A 13,646-nucleotide genomic window follows, 5' to 3' on the forward strand; every position below is an offset into this window, starting at 1 on the left:
CATTTGGCATGTAGACAAAAATGTGTCCTTCACATCTTCATGTGTGACAGCATCTACTTGTGAAAAGTATTTGGCCTTCAACTTTGACTGTCTATTTTCAAAAACCTAAGTATCTGTATCGCCTGAACATCTCAGTCCTGTGACCAAACAGAACTCAGATATAGAGAACATGATGTATTGCCCAGAAACATAAAACCATATTTCTTCTTCATTCGAGTATCGAACCTGCCTCAGAAGGAAGTAGTGAATCAACTGTGGTTGAATCACTATTTCATGGTAATCCAGGAAGTAGGCAAAGCATGTGCCCCTCAATATCTATTTTTGGCTTTGGCTTAACTTTGATTGTAAAGTGGTGAGAACACCCTTGTACACAGAGGTGGTAATCTTGCCAGAAAATCAACCTTTTTTAGGTATTTTAAAGTGCCAGGCCTACATAAAGCGTTAATAATTATAAAATTGTTAAGTACCTATATTGTAATTCAGAGACAGAGAAAAGGAAATACATTTACGTGACCATGTCACATATAGGTTAAATTCAGGTCACATATATGTAAAATTGGTCACATATGGACATCATATTACTAAAGCACATCATCAACCATGTTAACAATCAGCTCAGAGGCATACAAAGTCTTTTCATTCAGGCGACATATTCTCAACAGGTTTTAGTCACATTCACAAATTAAGGTCACGGTCAGATGAAACCCTGTTAAGAATTATAAGTAACAACTTTTACATAAATTTTCAAGTGATCATGGGGCCCAATTCATATCCCACGGTGAACCACATGTCCTATGAAGGAGAGATCATGCGACATCAAGCTGAGGACACTCTTCCCAAACGTCAGTTATTAAACATGAGAACCCAGACATATATTTTTCATTTCTTTTTAACTTTGGTTTGGTCTTCAACCATTATAGCCACAACTGTGATGGAAAGCAGTAGATGTACATATGAGTGTCTTTGCATTGAGAATACTTGGTCACATATAGGTGAAATGGTCACACATGGACATCGTATGGCTAAAAACACAACATCAACCATGTTAACAGTCAGGTCACAGGCATACAAAGTCTTTTCACTCGAGTCACATCTTCACAACAAACTTCAGTCTCATTCACATATTAAGATCACATTCAGAGCCCAATCCCCATTACAGTAAGGTCACATGCAATCATATCCATATGCATTTACGTCACAGATTCTCAATAAATGCTTATTCGTGAATAGACAATAGATTATTCGCAACATCGAAAACGAAAAATCAAATGAACAAACATTCTGCGTTCAAAATGGCAGGGATGCACCCTCGATATCCTTATGACCACGATGCTATCAAGACTGGGAAAAGTCTTGTATACCCATGCTTGGAAGGCTACAAGCATTCCTTGTAGCCTATAGTGTGGGGTCCTCCTGCTGAGTCCATTTCTCAATGCACCCAGAGTAATTTGGAATAGCAGCTTGCCCCATGGAAATTTGTTCATTTCATTAAAATCCTCAACAAGAACAAACAGGAAGTGGTCGACAGCCTTCTTGTAGTCACGGGGAAAGAGATAGGCAGTTAGGAAATATAAAACCCCGAACATTGCAACGTCATTGTCTGGTAAGGCTTCAACCAGATTGAGATCAGGCATTTGGCATGTAGACAAAAATGTGTCCTTCACATCTTCATGTGTGACAGCATCTACTTGTGAAAAGTATTTGGCCTTCAACTTTGACTGTCTATTTTCAAAAACCTAAGTATCTGTATCGCCTGAACATCTCAGTCCTGTGACCAAACAGAACTCAGATATAGAGAACATGATGTATTGCCCAGAAACATAAAACCATATTTCTTCTTCATTCGAGTATCGAACCTGCCTCAGAAGGAAGTAGTGAATCAACTGTGGTTGAATCACTATTTCATGGTAATCCAGGAAGTAGGCAAAGCATGTGCTCCTCAATATCTATTTTTGGCTTTGGCTTAACTTTGATTGTAAAGTGGTGAGAACACCCTTGTACACAGAGGTGGTAATCTTGCCAGAAAATCAACCTTTTTTAGGTATTTTAAAGTGCCAGGCCTACATAAAGCGTTAATAATTATAAAATTGTTAAGTACCTATATTGTAATTCAGAGACAGAGAAAAGGAAATACATTTACGTGACCATGTCACATATAGGTTAAATTCAGGTCACATATATGTAAAATTGGTCACATATGGACATCATATTACTAAAGCACATCATCAACCATGTTAACAATCAGCTCAGAGGCATACAAAGTCTTTTCATTCAGGCGACATATTCTCAACAGGTTTTAGTCACATTCACAAATTAAGGTCACGGTCAGATGAAACCCTGTTAAGAATTATAAGTAACAACTTTTACATAAATTTTCAAGTGATCATGGGGCCCAATTCATATCCCACCGTGAACCACATGTCCTATGAAGGAGAGATCATGCGACATCAAGCTGAGGACACTCTTCCCAAACGTCAGTTATTAAACATGAGAACCCAGACATATATTTTTCATTTCTTTTTAACTTTGGTTTGGTCTTCAACCATTATAGCCACAACTGTGATGGAAAGCAGTAGATGTACATATGAGTGTCTTTGCATTGAGAATACTTGGTCACATATAGGTGAAATGGTCACACATGGACATCGTATGGCTAAAAACACAACATCAACCATGTTAACAGTCAGGTCACAGGCATACAAAGTCTTTTCACTCGGGTCACATCTTCACAACAAACTTCAGTCTCATTCACATATTAAGATCACATTCAGAGCCCAATCCCCATTACAGTAAGGTCACATGCAATCATATCCATATGCATTTACGTCACAGATTCTCAATAAATGCTTATTCGTGAATAGACAATAGATTATTCGCAACATCGAAAACGAAAAATCAAATGAACAAACATTCTGCGTTCAAAATGGCAAACCCTACCCCATTCCAACGACGGAACGAATTCAACAGCTTTCAAGGTCATAGATCTTCAATACGTCTTCAATACATGTTACCAACGATTATTCAATCAATACCCGTCACTTAATGTATTAACAGAACATAAAAATCAACATACCATGTTCGATTGGACTTTTCGCAAGGTCACAGACGACGCCGCATATTTTTTCATATGGGATTTCGTTGGGCTTTCCTCATGCTTCCTCTTTCCTCTCCTTTCTGGCGTGGCATGAATGTTTATCGCCTTGGGTTTAGTCATTTTTTTGTCGACTGTAAAATGGGTGACAGAGTGACGGGGTAGAGGAAGAATATACTTAATTCGCTTTGGGTATGTGACGAAGATTAGTTTCTTGAAAGGCCGGAGCGGGATATCTAACCGGAGATATTCGTGAGGTTGGTAACAGTCGGAGTGGTTTATCACAGATCGTGGGGAGAGGTTTGGGGCAATTTCTTTCGTTTGATAGAGAAGAAAGAAAGATTAGATTTGAAGCACGTTAACAACGAAACCGCGCTTATTTTAAATAAGTAGTTTTTTTAATCTAATACCGAATATTTGATCAGAAAAGTTGGGCCCATGATTTATACACAGTGAACTTAAAAGCCCTGACAGGGTGTAATTTCCTCAATTTATATCTAGAGATTAAGTATGATCCATTTCAAAACTAAGAAATAAGGTTTTCAAAATTCAAAAATCAAATACTTATTAATTTTTATTTATGAAATAATTAATTAAAAATATACTTTATTAATTCAATGTTTTAAGGTCACAATTATCTATTATTTAGTTGCAAATTTCGAATTAACTGGTGACAAATTATTTCTCAGTCACGGATTAAAAATTTTAGAGGCCACAAATTATTTTACTGTCATAATAAAAAAATTTATAAGTTACAGTTTATTTATCGATCACAAATCAAAAAATTTATAGTTCACAATTTATCTATTGGTGTCACAAATCACAAAAAAATTATAGGTCACAATTTATCTATCGATCACAAATCACAAATTTTATAAGTCACAACTCAAATTTTTATGTCATATATTATTTATTAGTCACAAAATATCCAAATTATTGATCACAATATTAAATAATTGGTCGTAAGTTATTTATTGATAACAAATTAATTGATTTATTGGTCACAATAACTAAATAAATAAAACCAAAAATAAAACAAACAAAACAAAACAAAACAAAAGCCAAAAAGCAAAATCGTTGAATTAGCTAGAGTAACTATCTCAATATAAGTTTACGTAAACTTTAATGAAATATTATCAAATTTATTTGTATGTTATTAAAGAAACACATAAAATTAGATATACAAAACATAGTGTTTTTTTTTTCTTTTTTGGATAAAATATATATCGTATTTTAAAAACACAATATAAATTTCTGAGGGAGAGTTACACTTGACTTTTACAAAATGAGATAAAAATCCAATTTCAAGAAACTAGAGCAAATACAAGATTTAAAAGCTCAATAAACTCGTGCGAGGCATCACTTCAAAGTGACGTCGGCTTATTTAATTGAAGAGTTAACTCCAAAATGAGTTGTATTTTTTACTTGATCTTAATTTGGATGATAAAAGAATGTGATTTTGCCTCATGAATCAAGTGCTAATGGTGGCACTGGCTTGACTTTCTTTTGACAACGAGCTTTATATAGTGCTTATTTTCATAGAATAGAGGGCAAGTGATATGTCGACCTACCTTGATTCTTTTCTTTTATTGCACCACCTATTTCTTGTGGAGTCTATAATTATTAAATCGGCCTAGTTGGGCCACATTGTCTCAAGGGAAAATTTTATATCTAGAGATTAAGTATAATTCATTTCAAAAAAAAGGAAATAAGATTTTCAAAATTCAAAAATCAGATACTAATTAATTTTTATTTATGAAATAATTAATTAAAAATATATTTTATTAATTCAGTGTTTTAAGGTCACAATTATATATTATTTATTCACAAATTATCGAATTAACTGGTGACAAATTATTTCTCAGTCGCAGATCAAAAAATTTAGAGGTCACAATAAAAAAAAAATTTATAAGTTACAATTTATTCATCGATCACAAGTCAAAAAATTTGTAGCTCACAATTTATCTATTGATCACAAATATAAAAAATTGATAGGTCACAATTTATCTATCAGTCACAAAATACAAATTTTATAAGTCATGATTCAAATTTTTAAGTCATATATTATTTATTGATCATAAAACATCCAATTTATCGTGCATAATATCAAATAATTGGTCGTCTATTATTTATTGATAACAAATTAACAGATTTATTGGTCACGATCCCTCTTTATACAACTCCAACCCAACGTAGCTGCATCGTCACCACCAGAAACCACTAATAGGACCACCACTACCTGTACTACAAATAAAAACCACCATCTTCACCTCACCTCCACCCCCACCAACCAAAAAATCCCCAAACCTACTATTATCATCGCCATTATCGTCGCCACCACCACAACCACATCGCCATCGCCACCAATCCACAATCACAACCACAGTTGCTGCTACCACCATCTACATAACAATCGCCACCACCACAACCATCACCTGAACCAAAAATCACAACTACCATCTCCTTTATCTTCATATATACACACAGCAACCGCCACTCCCCCACTAAAGAATTCCCAAACCGTCGTCGCCACTACCACCTACAAACACCATCCACAAAAAACCCATCTAAAATCAGTGCACAACCGTCACAACCATGACGGCTTCAATGATTACAATCACCATAAAATAAAACAAAATATAACTAAAAGAATAAAGAATGGCTGCTTTAAGCGACGCTGTGCACGATGCGTCAGGAGATGAGCACAGCTGCTGCAACAACGCCGCACACGACAGCACTGTCATCGCCCCTGCCATGCGCAACGTTGATATTATTGCTTCCGACGGTGTTGCTACTGTGTCATGCGTGAGGCGTCGCATGACAAGCACAGCGTTGAGTACAGTTGCTGCAACAACGCCTCACACAAAGGCACCGTCTTTGTCCCTAGGCTCGACATTGCTGGTATGGCTTTTCGATAGTGCTACTACTATGTATCATCGCCTGCTATGCAACGACAATGGATCTCTCGGTGGTGGTAGAAGAGAGACGACAGAAATTATATATAAAAAAAGCAGAAATGAAAAATGTTTAATGGTTAGGGTTTAGGTTTGGATTTGGATTGGATGGGATGGAGTGGTAATGTAGATTAAATTATTTTTATTAAATTATTATTAATCTTTAAAAATTATATTATTATCTGATTTTGTATAAACTAGTCAAAGTTGATTTTAAAATGCTTTATAATTGATGTAACAGTAATATTTGATATCAGTTTGTTAAAGGATTTGATGAGTCTTAAAAGAATTAAAGAAAATAAAATTTAGCATAGAAATTTAAGAGGATAAAATTGTATACTAAAAACTCAATTTTTTTGTAATGATGAAATATTTTAAATGAGCAAATTTTTTTTATATTATATTTGATGCATACAAATTAATTGTTAATACATAAATTTAAACATCCATTAAAGTTTTCAAATACATGAATATGAATAAATTCATCTATAATAAATCTAAATTCATGTAATTCAAGATTCATCAAGTAAGAATTCATTGAATCTAAATTCATGTGAATAATAATTAATTAAGAATTAATAACACAAATTTCATAAATGACAATAATTTTGTAGTATTCATTACATATCGAAAAATGAAAAATAATATATTATTGAAATAATTGAATTGTAAGGAGCTTAAAATTGTCCAAAAAATAATTCTCTCTTGATGTGATATTTTAATATATTTTAGACAAACCTTAAATCTGATTTTGAAAATGTAAATTTAAAAGTGGCTTTTCATGTAATTTCCACTTTTCTGAAATACATAGGCTCTATAACTATTTGGGCCAGTCCGAAGTGAGTCCAAATTGTTACATTTTTACATCTTAATTGGTGGGAAAAATTTATAATTCTTTTAACCCCTGTTTGATGTCCATTATTTCACAAAATGAAATTTCTAATAATAAATTTTTGGAGAATATATAAGTAAAACATAGAAAAGAAATTAGATTCAAGTATAAAAAATTTATTGTGAAAATGTGTGATTGAAAATGGGTTAAAAAAATGAATTGTGAAATATGAGGAACAAACAAAAATTACTTTTAGAGTGTGTTTGAGATTTCACAGACCCTGTTCCTGCTAAGACATTTGCACATACGCCCAAATCAATAAATAATATCAGAATCTGATAAATCAACCCGAACAGGCTTACTATTGGCATGAAAAATATCACATAGAAAAGAAAATATTTTCCTTGTTTTGAGAAAAACAAAAACTACCTCCACCCAAGAAAAATCTTTTCCTTAAAAAAAAGGAAAATTTGGCATGTTTTCAAAAGTTGAAAAATATTTTTTATGGAAAAAAATAGCAATCAAACACCACAAGTATGAATTTAGGTGGAAAACTGATATTTTCATCGGAAAATAAATGTAAACAAACACACTCTTAGATAAATGACATTTCTTTTGCAAAGATACGATCACATAATAATTGAAAAAAAATGTTTTAAGAAAATAATGTTGTGTTTTGATTTGATATGTTACCTAAATTAAAGGAATCCTATTATAACATTAATTGTCTGTTTGATTGTAAAGATGAAATTAAATTGAATTGAAAACAAATTTCAGGGAATTGAATTACCTAGAAATTATTTTCCTAGGAATTGTAAATTATTGTATTTTATTGGTATAAATTTTCACGTAAAAAATGTTGAAATAAAAAGTATTTTTTGGTATTCGTTTGACTTTATTTTACATGAAAATTATCAATTAAAAAGATAGAATTTACTGGTATTGAGGGTGAAATTTGTTTCTATTGCCAAAATAAAAAAGAAATAAAAAAATTCAAAAAAATCATCTATCTTTTGGTATTCGTTTGGTTTTGTTTTATATAAAAATTGTTAATTAAAGGGAAATATTTTTTTTTACAATAATTCTTAGAATTTGTTAACTTTGCCAACAAAAAAAAAGGAAAAAAAAATATGCTACAGTAACCGGAAAACCAAAAAAATATCAATTTCCAATACAAGCAAGAAAATAGAATTCCATGAAAAATAAAACATATAAAACACACAAAATTGGAAAAAAGATAGAATTCGAACCAATCAAACAGACACTAAGGGTCCGTTTGATTACAAAGATGAAATTTAGATGGAAAGAAAACGAATTCCAGCGAATTGAATTGCCTAAAAATTATTTTCTTAGAAATTGTAAATTATTGTGTTTGATTAGTATAATTTTTCACTTGAAAAATGTTAAAATAAAAGTATTTTTGATGTTCGTTTGGTTTTTTAAATGAAAATTGTCAATTAAAGGGATTGATTTTATTGGTATGGGATGAAAATTGTTTCCATTGTCCAAAAAAAAACAAAAAATTCAAAAAAAACATCTATCTTTTGGTGTTCGTTTGACTTTATTTTACACGAAAATTGTCAATTAAAAGAAAAAAATTTTTACAATGATTCTTAGAATTTGTTACCAATCTAAAAATATAAATAAAAAACAAAAAAAATAATGCTATAGTAAACCGGAAATTTGGAGAGAATTCATTTTCCTCCAAAAAATGAAAAATGTCTGTGGCATGAAAATGTGGAAAATGAATTTCAAGGAAATTTTTACCAAACAAACACCCAAAAAATGTAAAGTTGGAATTTCAATTCCATTTTCCATGAAATTTCCTTCCTATCAAACACACCCTAAGGATAATACTATGTGACGGGTTTACACCCCCTCACATGAAGGGAGTTCATGCATATTTTATTACGTGTGGGCCCCTTCCATGTGAGGGTTGTAAACCGGTGTGTACACGATTATATAAACGTAGCATTTTCTTAACTCATTTAAATTTTAACCATACATTAAAGCAAATTAGGCCCTTGTTTAATTCTTTTTTTAATACATTTGTCTTTTTTTATTTTTTTGTCAATCACACATTTTTCAATAAAATAATATTACATACAAATCTAAAACTTTTCTTTATTTTTTAACCGTACATTCTCTACGAAATCACAATTTTAAAATACATTTAAGAAAAGGGGGGGGGGGGGGGGGGGGGCTTCAAACAAACTATTAGTAATTTTATCTCTCAAGAACGGGTACATGAAAAATTGAACTTGTTTCAAAATAGCGGCCAGCCATTGAAGCACGCAACGACACGATGAAGGTATGTTGTGACATCTGTTATATGGTATGTGACCCACGTTAAACTCTATAATTGTGTGCGTGTTATTTCTAAGCTACATTTTTATCCAATAATAAATTGGATTTAGAGATGACGTACGTAAAAATTTTAAAAACAGTGTATTTTATGTTGTGTGGAGATGTAACCAATTAATTAACAAGAAATATATTAAAATTAGTAAATAAATCTTGTCGTTGCTGACATAGTGGGTATAGATGCTCTATAACAATAATATAGTTAATTACAATGTTATAAAAATCGGATCAGATCGATCAGTTTAACCGAAAAAATCGTGAACCGACCTCAAAATCAATCCATCATCATATATTAACCGGATAAATAAAAACCGGTAAAATCCATTGACCCAGCCAGTTTATTAGTAAATCGGAAAAACCAATACCAGTTTCAAATTTTTTATTTCCTTCTTTAACAAATGTTCTCTTTTGGGGCCCACTTATTAGATTAATAATACGACCATTTCCTTCGTCTAGCCTAAGGATGCTCATTTTATAGGAGAATCTTCTTCCATAGCATTGTTGAACTTCCGACGTGGGATGTGTAACTATGACTAATAATTATATACAATCTACTTGTTGCCATGTTAGCTCCCACCTTCATTTGTTTGAACTTTGATGCCTTTACGTTTTGATTTTACTTGGAAGTTACATAAAAGTAAAGGTAAAGAAAATAAAAGTAATTTATATTAATATTAAAATAATATTACACTCAAATCGAAAACTTTTCATTCTTTTACAACCATCTATTTTTCAAAAAAACAATGTTCCCAACATTATAAATCCAAATAATTGAGGGCCAAACGAGGGCTAATTTAATTTAGCATAATGATCAATACTAGTTCAATCTCGATTTGACCATTTGACTTGTAACCTTCTTCCCTTTCCAGATCGATGAGCGGGTCGATTTTTAAAACATTGATTAATTATATATATATATATATATATACATATATATATATATATTAATTTGAAATATGATTTATCATTGAATGTTAACTTTATTTTCAAGCAATCTCTCACTTCATTTCACTATTATGATTATTTAAGTCTAACGTTTGTCTGAATGATTTATTAACAATCACTTCTTTTTCTCTCTCTTAATTTTCATTATATCTGTTCGACTGTTGATTTTGGCTCGATCTTGGTTAAAATACAATATGCTTTATTAAAATAAAAATTTTAATTCATTTTAGCAAAATGAATTACAGCAATCAACTTGAAATCAAAGTGCTAGAAATAACCTAGGATGATGAAGGATAGTCGATTAGCAGGAGGGAATACTTTCAAAAAATTAATCAAACATATTCGAAAGCAACTTATTATTTTTAGAAGCAATTATTGACTTTTCAAATTTTTTTTTCAATTAGTGGACCCTTGTATAATACTTTTATTTGTTTCAATCATGACTTATCATCGTATTAATGCAAGTAAATTCAATGTGATTTTGCAGAGTTCACGAAGAACTAAAGAGAAACTCGAACCCATCCATTCTAAATAATATAGAATTGCATGAAGAGAATAAAATCGGAAATTTTTAAAGAAGATAAATTCAATAATCGTACTTTTAAACGGTGATAGCGGGCATAAATTGAGGAGAAAAAGAAGTCAACAAGCCCAAATCTTAACTAACTAAACCGCGAATTGAGTACCATGTCCCCCTTCTTTAATTTCATGTTACCCCCATTTAAAAGCAAAATAATGCCTCTTTTTGAGCACATATTTAAAAGCAAATTGCACCTTTTGACTCACAATTCATCGTTCATAAAATTTGATAAAACTCTAAGATCTAATATGACATCAAAGTTCATTAACAGCCTGTTTGCGAGTGATTTTTTGGTCCAAAAAATTAATTTTTTGACCGTTATTTCAATATTTCAACCTTCATATTTAACTTCTTCTCTCACAGGTGGATCCCACTTTTTCCCTAACGGTCAAAAAATCTATTTTTAAAATCACTCCCAAACAGGCTTTAAACTTAACCAAGCAATTCATTCATCTAACTCTCAAATGAGCGATTCAATTTTCAATAGTGATGTTTGAAATGAACAACTATCTTTCACGTCAATTAGATTAAATTTTGGACAGCCACTAGTTTTTTTGTGGACTGTGCTGATTCTTTTCATTTCTTATAAGATTTGAGTTACTACGAGCATTTTAAGTAAACTTGATTAGATTGTACAACAACAGAATAAACAAGCCACAATTCTTGAAATAATGCAAAATTAGGTCTCTCGTGGTACCAATTCTCACATGCGAAGTTCTGAAAATGTCATAATTTCAAACCCCACATCCTTCTAATTCCCCAATCTCCGCAAGACATTCCGCCTAAAGATTGAAAATCTATACCCTATATAAGGACACCAAATCAACATTTCTTAGATATGCCAAGTAAAAAAACCAAACATGAATACATTTTTCAAACAATTTTCATGTTTCTTGTTCATATTGTTTTTTACTTGCTCTCAAGTCGAAGCTAGAGATAGCAAGTTCTTTTACAAATATGTTCATTTTAGCAATAACAACAACAAAAATTATGTGACGGTGCCTAGCTCGATCCAAAGTTTGGCTCCGACTCCAGCCCCAGCTCCCCTCACTAGCCAAATCAACAATGCCCCGGCACCCCTTGGTGCAGAAATCGGAGACGTGCTAGTCCCAGCCCCTGCACCAATCGAGAGTGCAAATGCTTATTATGGTCTTTATGGTAAGGGAAGTTCTAGCAATCAATTTCCTTTCAAAACCACCACCACCACCACGACGGAAGGTGGTGATGATGAATTTTCTACTGAAGAGTTCAGAATGGAAAATTTCAACGAGTTAAATTCAAGAGAATCCAACAATTACAACAACAATTTTTACCCGGATAATTACAACAACAATGGCTACACGACGGAAAGTTATACTGTTAGGCCACAGGGGATGAGTGACACCAGATCATTGGAGAATGGCAAGTATTATTATGACATTAAGAATGATAATTACAATCCAAATAGTGGGTATGAACCAACGAGGGAAACCAACAATGAGGAAGGCTATTATAATCAAAAGTCGAAATATGAGTTCGACTCCATGGAAGAATATGAGAAGAAGAATAACTATCCAGATGTTCTACACGATAAATACGTTCCTTGAAGCAGCAAATAACTTATAATGAATGTTTTGCTGTATACTTGAATTCCATGTGATTTTACACATTTTTTGGCTTAGAAAATGCGAATCAAATGGAAGGAACATATACTATATTTAATTTTCAGACAAAAGTGAAAAGATAATCAGTGGCCATGTAACTTTAGCCCTTTATCTTTATGGATCTTTATTTGTTATATTTTTGTCCTTTATTCATGATTGTGTTCTTTACTTCATTACAAAGTTTCCTTTTTTTGTGTGGAAAAAGAAGACAGATTTCACATTAATTACGATACTATAAGATCCTTCAATGTGATAGTTTTTTGCTAGTAGTTTTTATTGGTCTCATAGTCATATTCTTTCTTATTTTGAAAAACTTGTTACAAAATAAAATTGCAAAAATCATAAAGATCGAAACACCAATTATGTTTTTGCTCCAAAGGAGCCCGGTTGTTCAATCAAGAGACCTAGTCACTCGTTGAGCGTCTATCAAGAGTTGTGCTAGAGATTCCACTAATTTCACAAAGAAAATAGTACAAAATGTGCGAGGAAATCAGAAATTTCTTCAAGTTTGTTCTAGCCTCTTTCTCACAAAGAATTTCCCTCGGAGATCTCACATAGATCACTCACATCTACTCGTCTTTACCAAAAAGAAGAGATTACATCACAAAAATTCGAAGTTCCAATTTTAGAGAGAAAGAATACGAAGAAACCCTCACACATATAGAGAGAAAATTCTAGAGACTGAATAGTTTCACGCATTGAAGAATGCCAAGAGCCAAGTAAAATATCTGACCATATAAAGCGGTTGTCACTCAAGGTTTGAGGTTGTGCCACGTGTAAGGCACAGACTCATCCTTAAGAGGCACAAACTCGCATTTCTTTAAAACACACTTAATGTTAAATCTTGGGCCTTAATAAATTTTCAAACAGCAAAGCCCAACAAGGAATAGTGAGGCAGCCCATTATTCAACATTCTCCACATTACTAAACTATTTCTTTGTTTCAACTAGTGGATTCAAGCCTTTCTTGACTTCAATTAGCTCTAAAGTACCTATAAAAGAAAAAAAAAATTAAGTTAGTACTATTCTCAACAAATGAGTTATTGAATATCACCTGATCTCAGTTTAGGTTATGTTCAGAATCTTCAAACAATTTTCAAATTTGTTAAGGGGAAGAATTTTTGTTCCTAGATCAGAAAGATTGAATTATGTAGGATTTTCAACTAAACTGACCAAGCCCTTTTCATCCATATTCCTTACAAAATGGAATTTTACGTCAACATGCTTTGTTCTATCAT

The 13,646-nt window shown here is 32.1% G+C and overlaps 1 protein-coding gene across 1 annotated transcript; it reads left to right on the plus strand.

Annotated features, from left to right (window-relative positions):
• The first annotated feature begins 11,587 nt into the window (after positions 1-11,587).
• On the plus strand, positions 11,588-12,558 carry LOC111395461 (protein E6-like). The gene has a single exon (XM_023021463.1). It carries the CDS (start codon positions 11,627-11,629, stop codon positions 12,350-12,352), a length of 726 nt encoding a protein of 241 aa, XP_022877231.1. The 5' UTR covers positions 11,588-11,626; the 3' UTR covers positions 12,353-12,558.
• The last annotated feature ends 1,088 nt before the right edge of the window (positions 12,559-13,646 follow it).

Source organism: Olea europaea, chromosome 6, assembly GCF_002742605.1.
Source record: "Olea europaea var. sylvestris chromosome 6, O_europaea_v1, whole genome shotgun sequence".
Lineage (NCBI taxonomy): Eukaryota > Viridiplantae > Streptophyta > Magnoliopsida > Lamiales > Oleaceae > Olea > Olea europaea.

Excerpts from the sequence above, each read along its gene's own strand:
- LOC111395461 (XM_023021463.1), top strand. The coding sequence starts at position 11,627 with ATGAATACATTTTTCAAACAATTTTCATGTTTCTTGTTCATATTGTTT.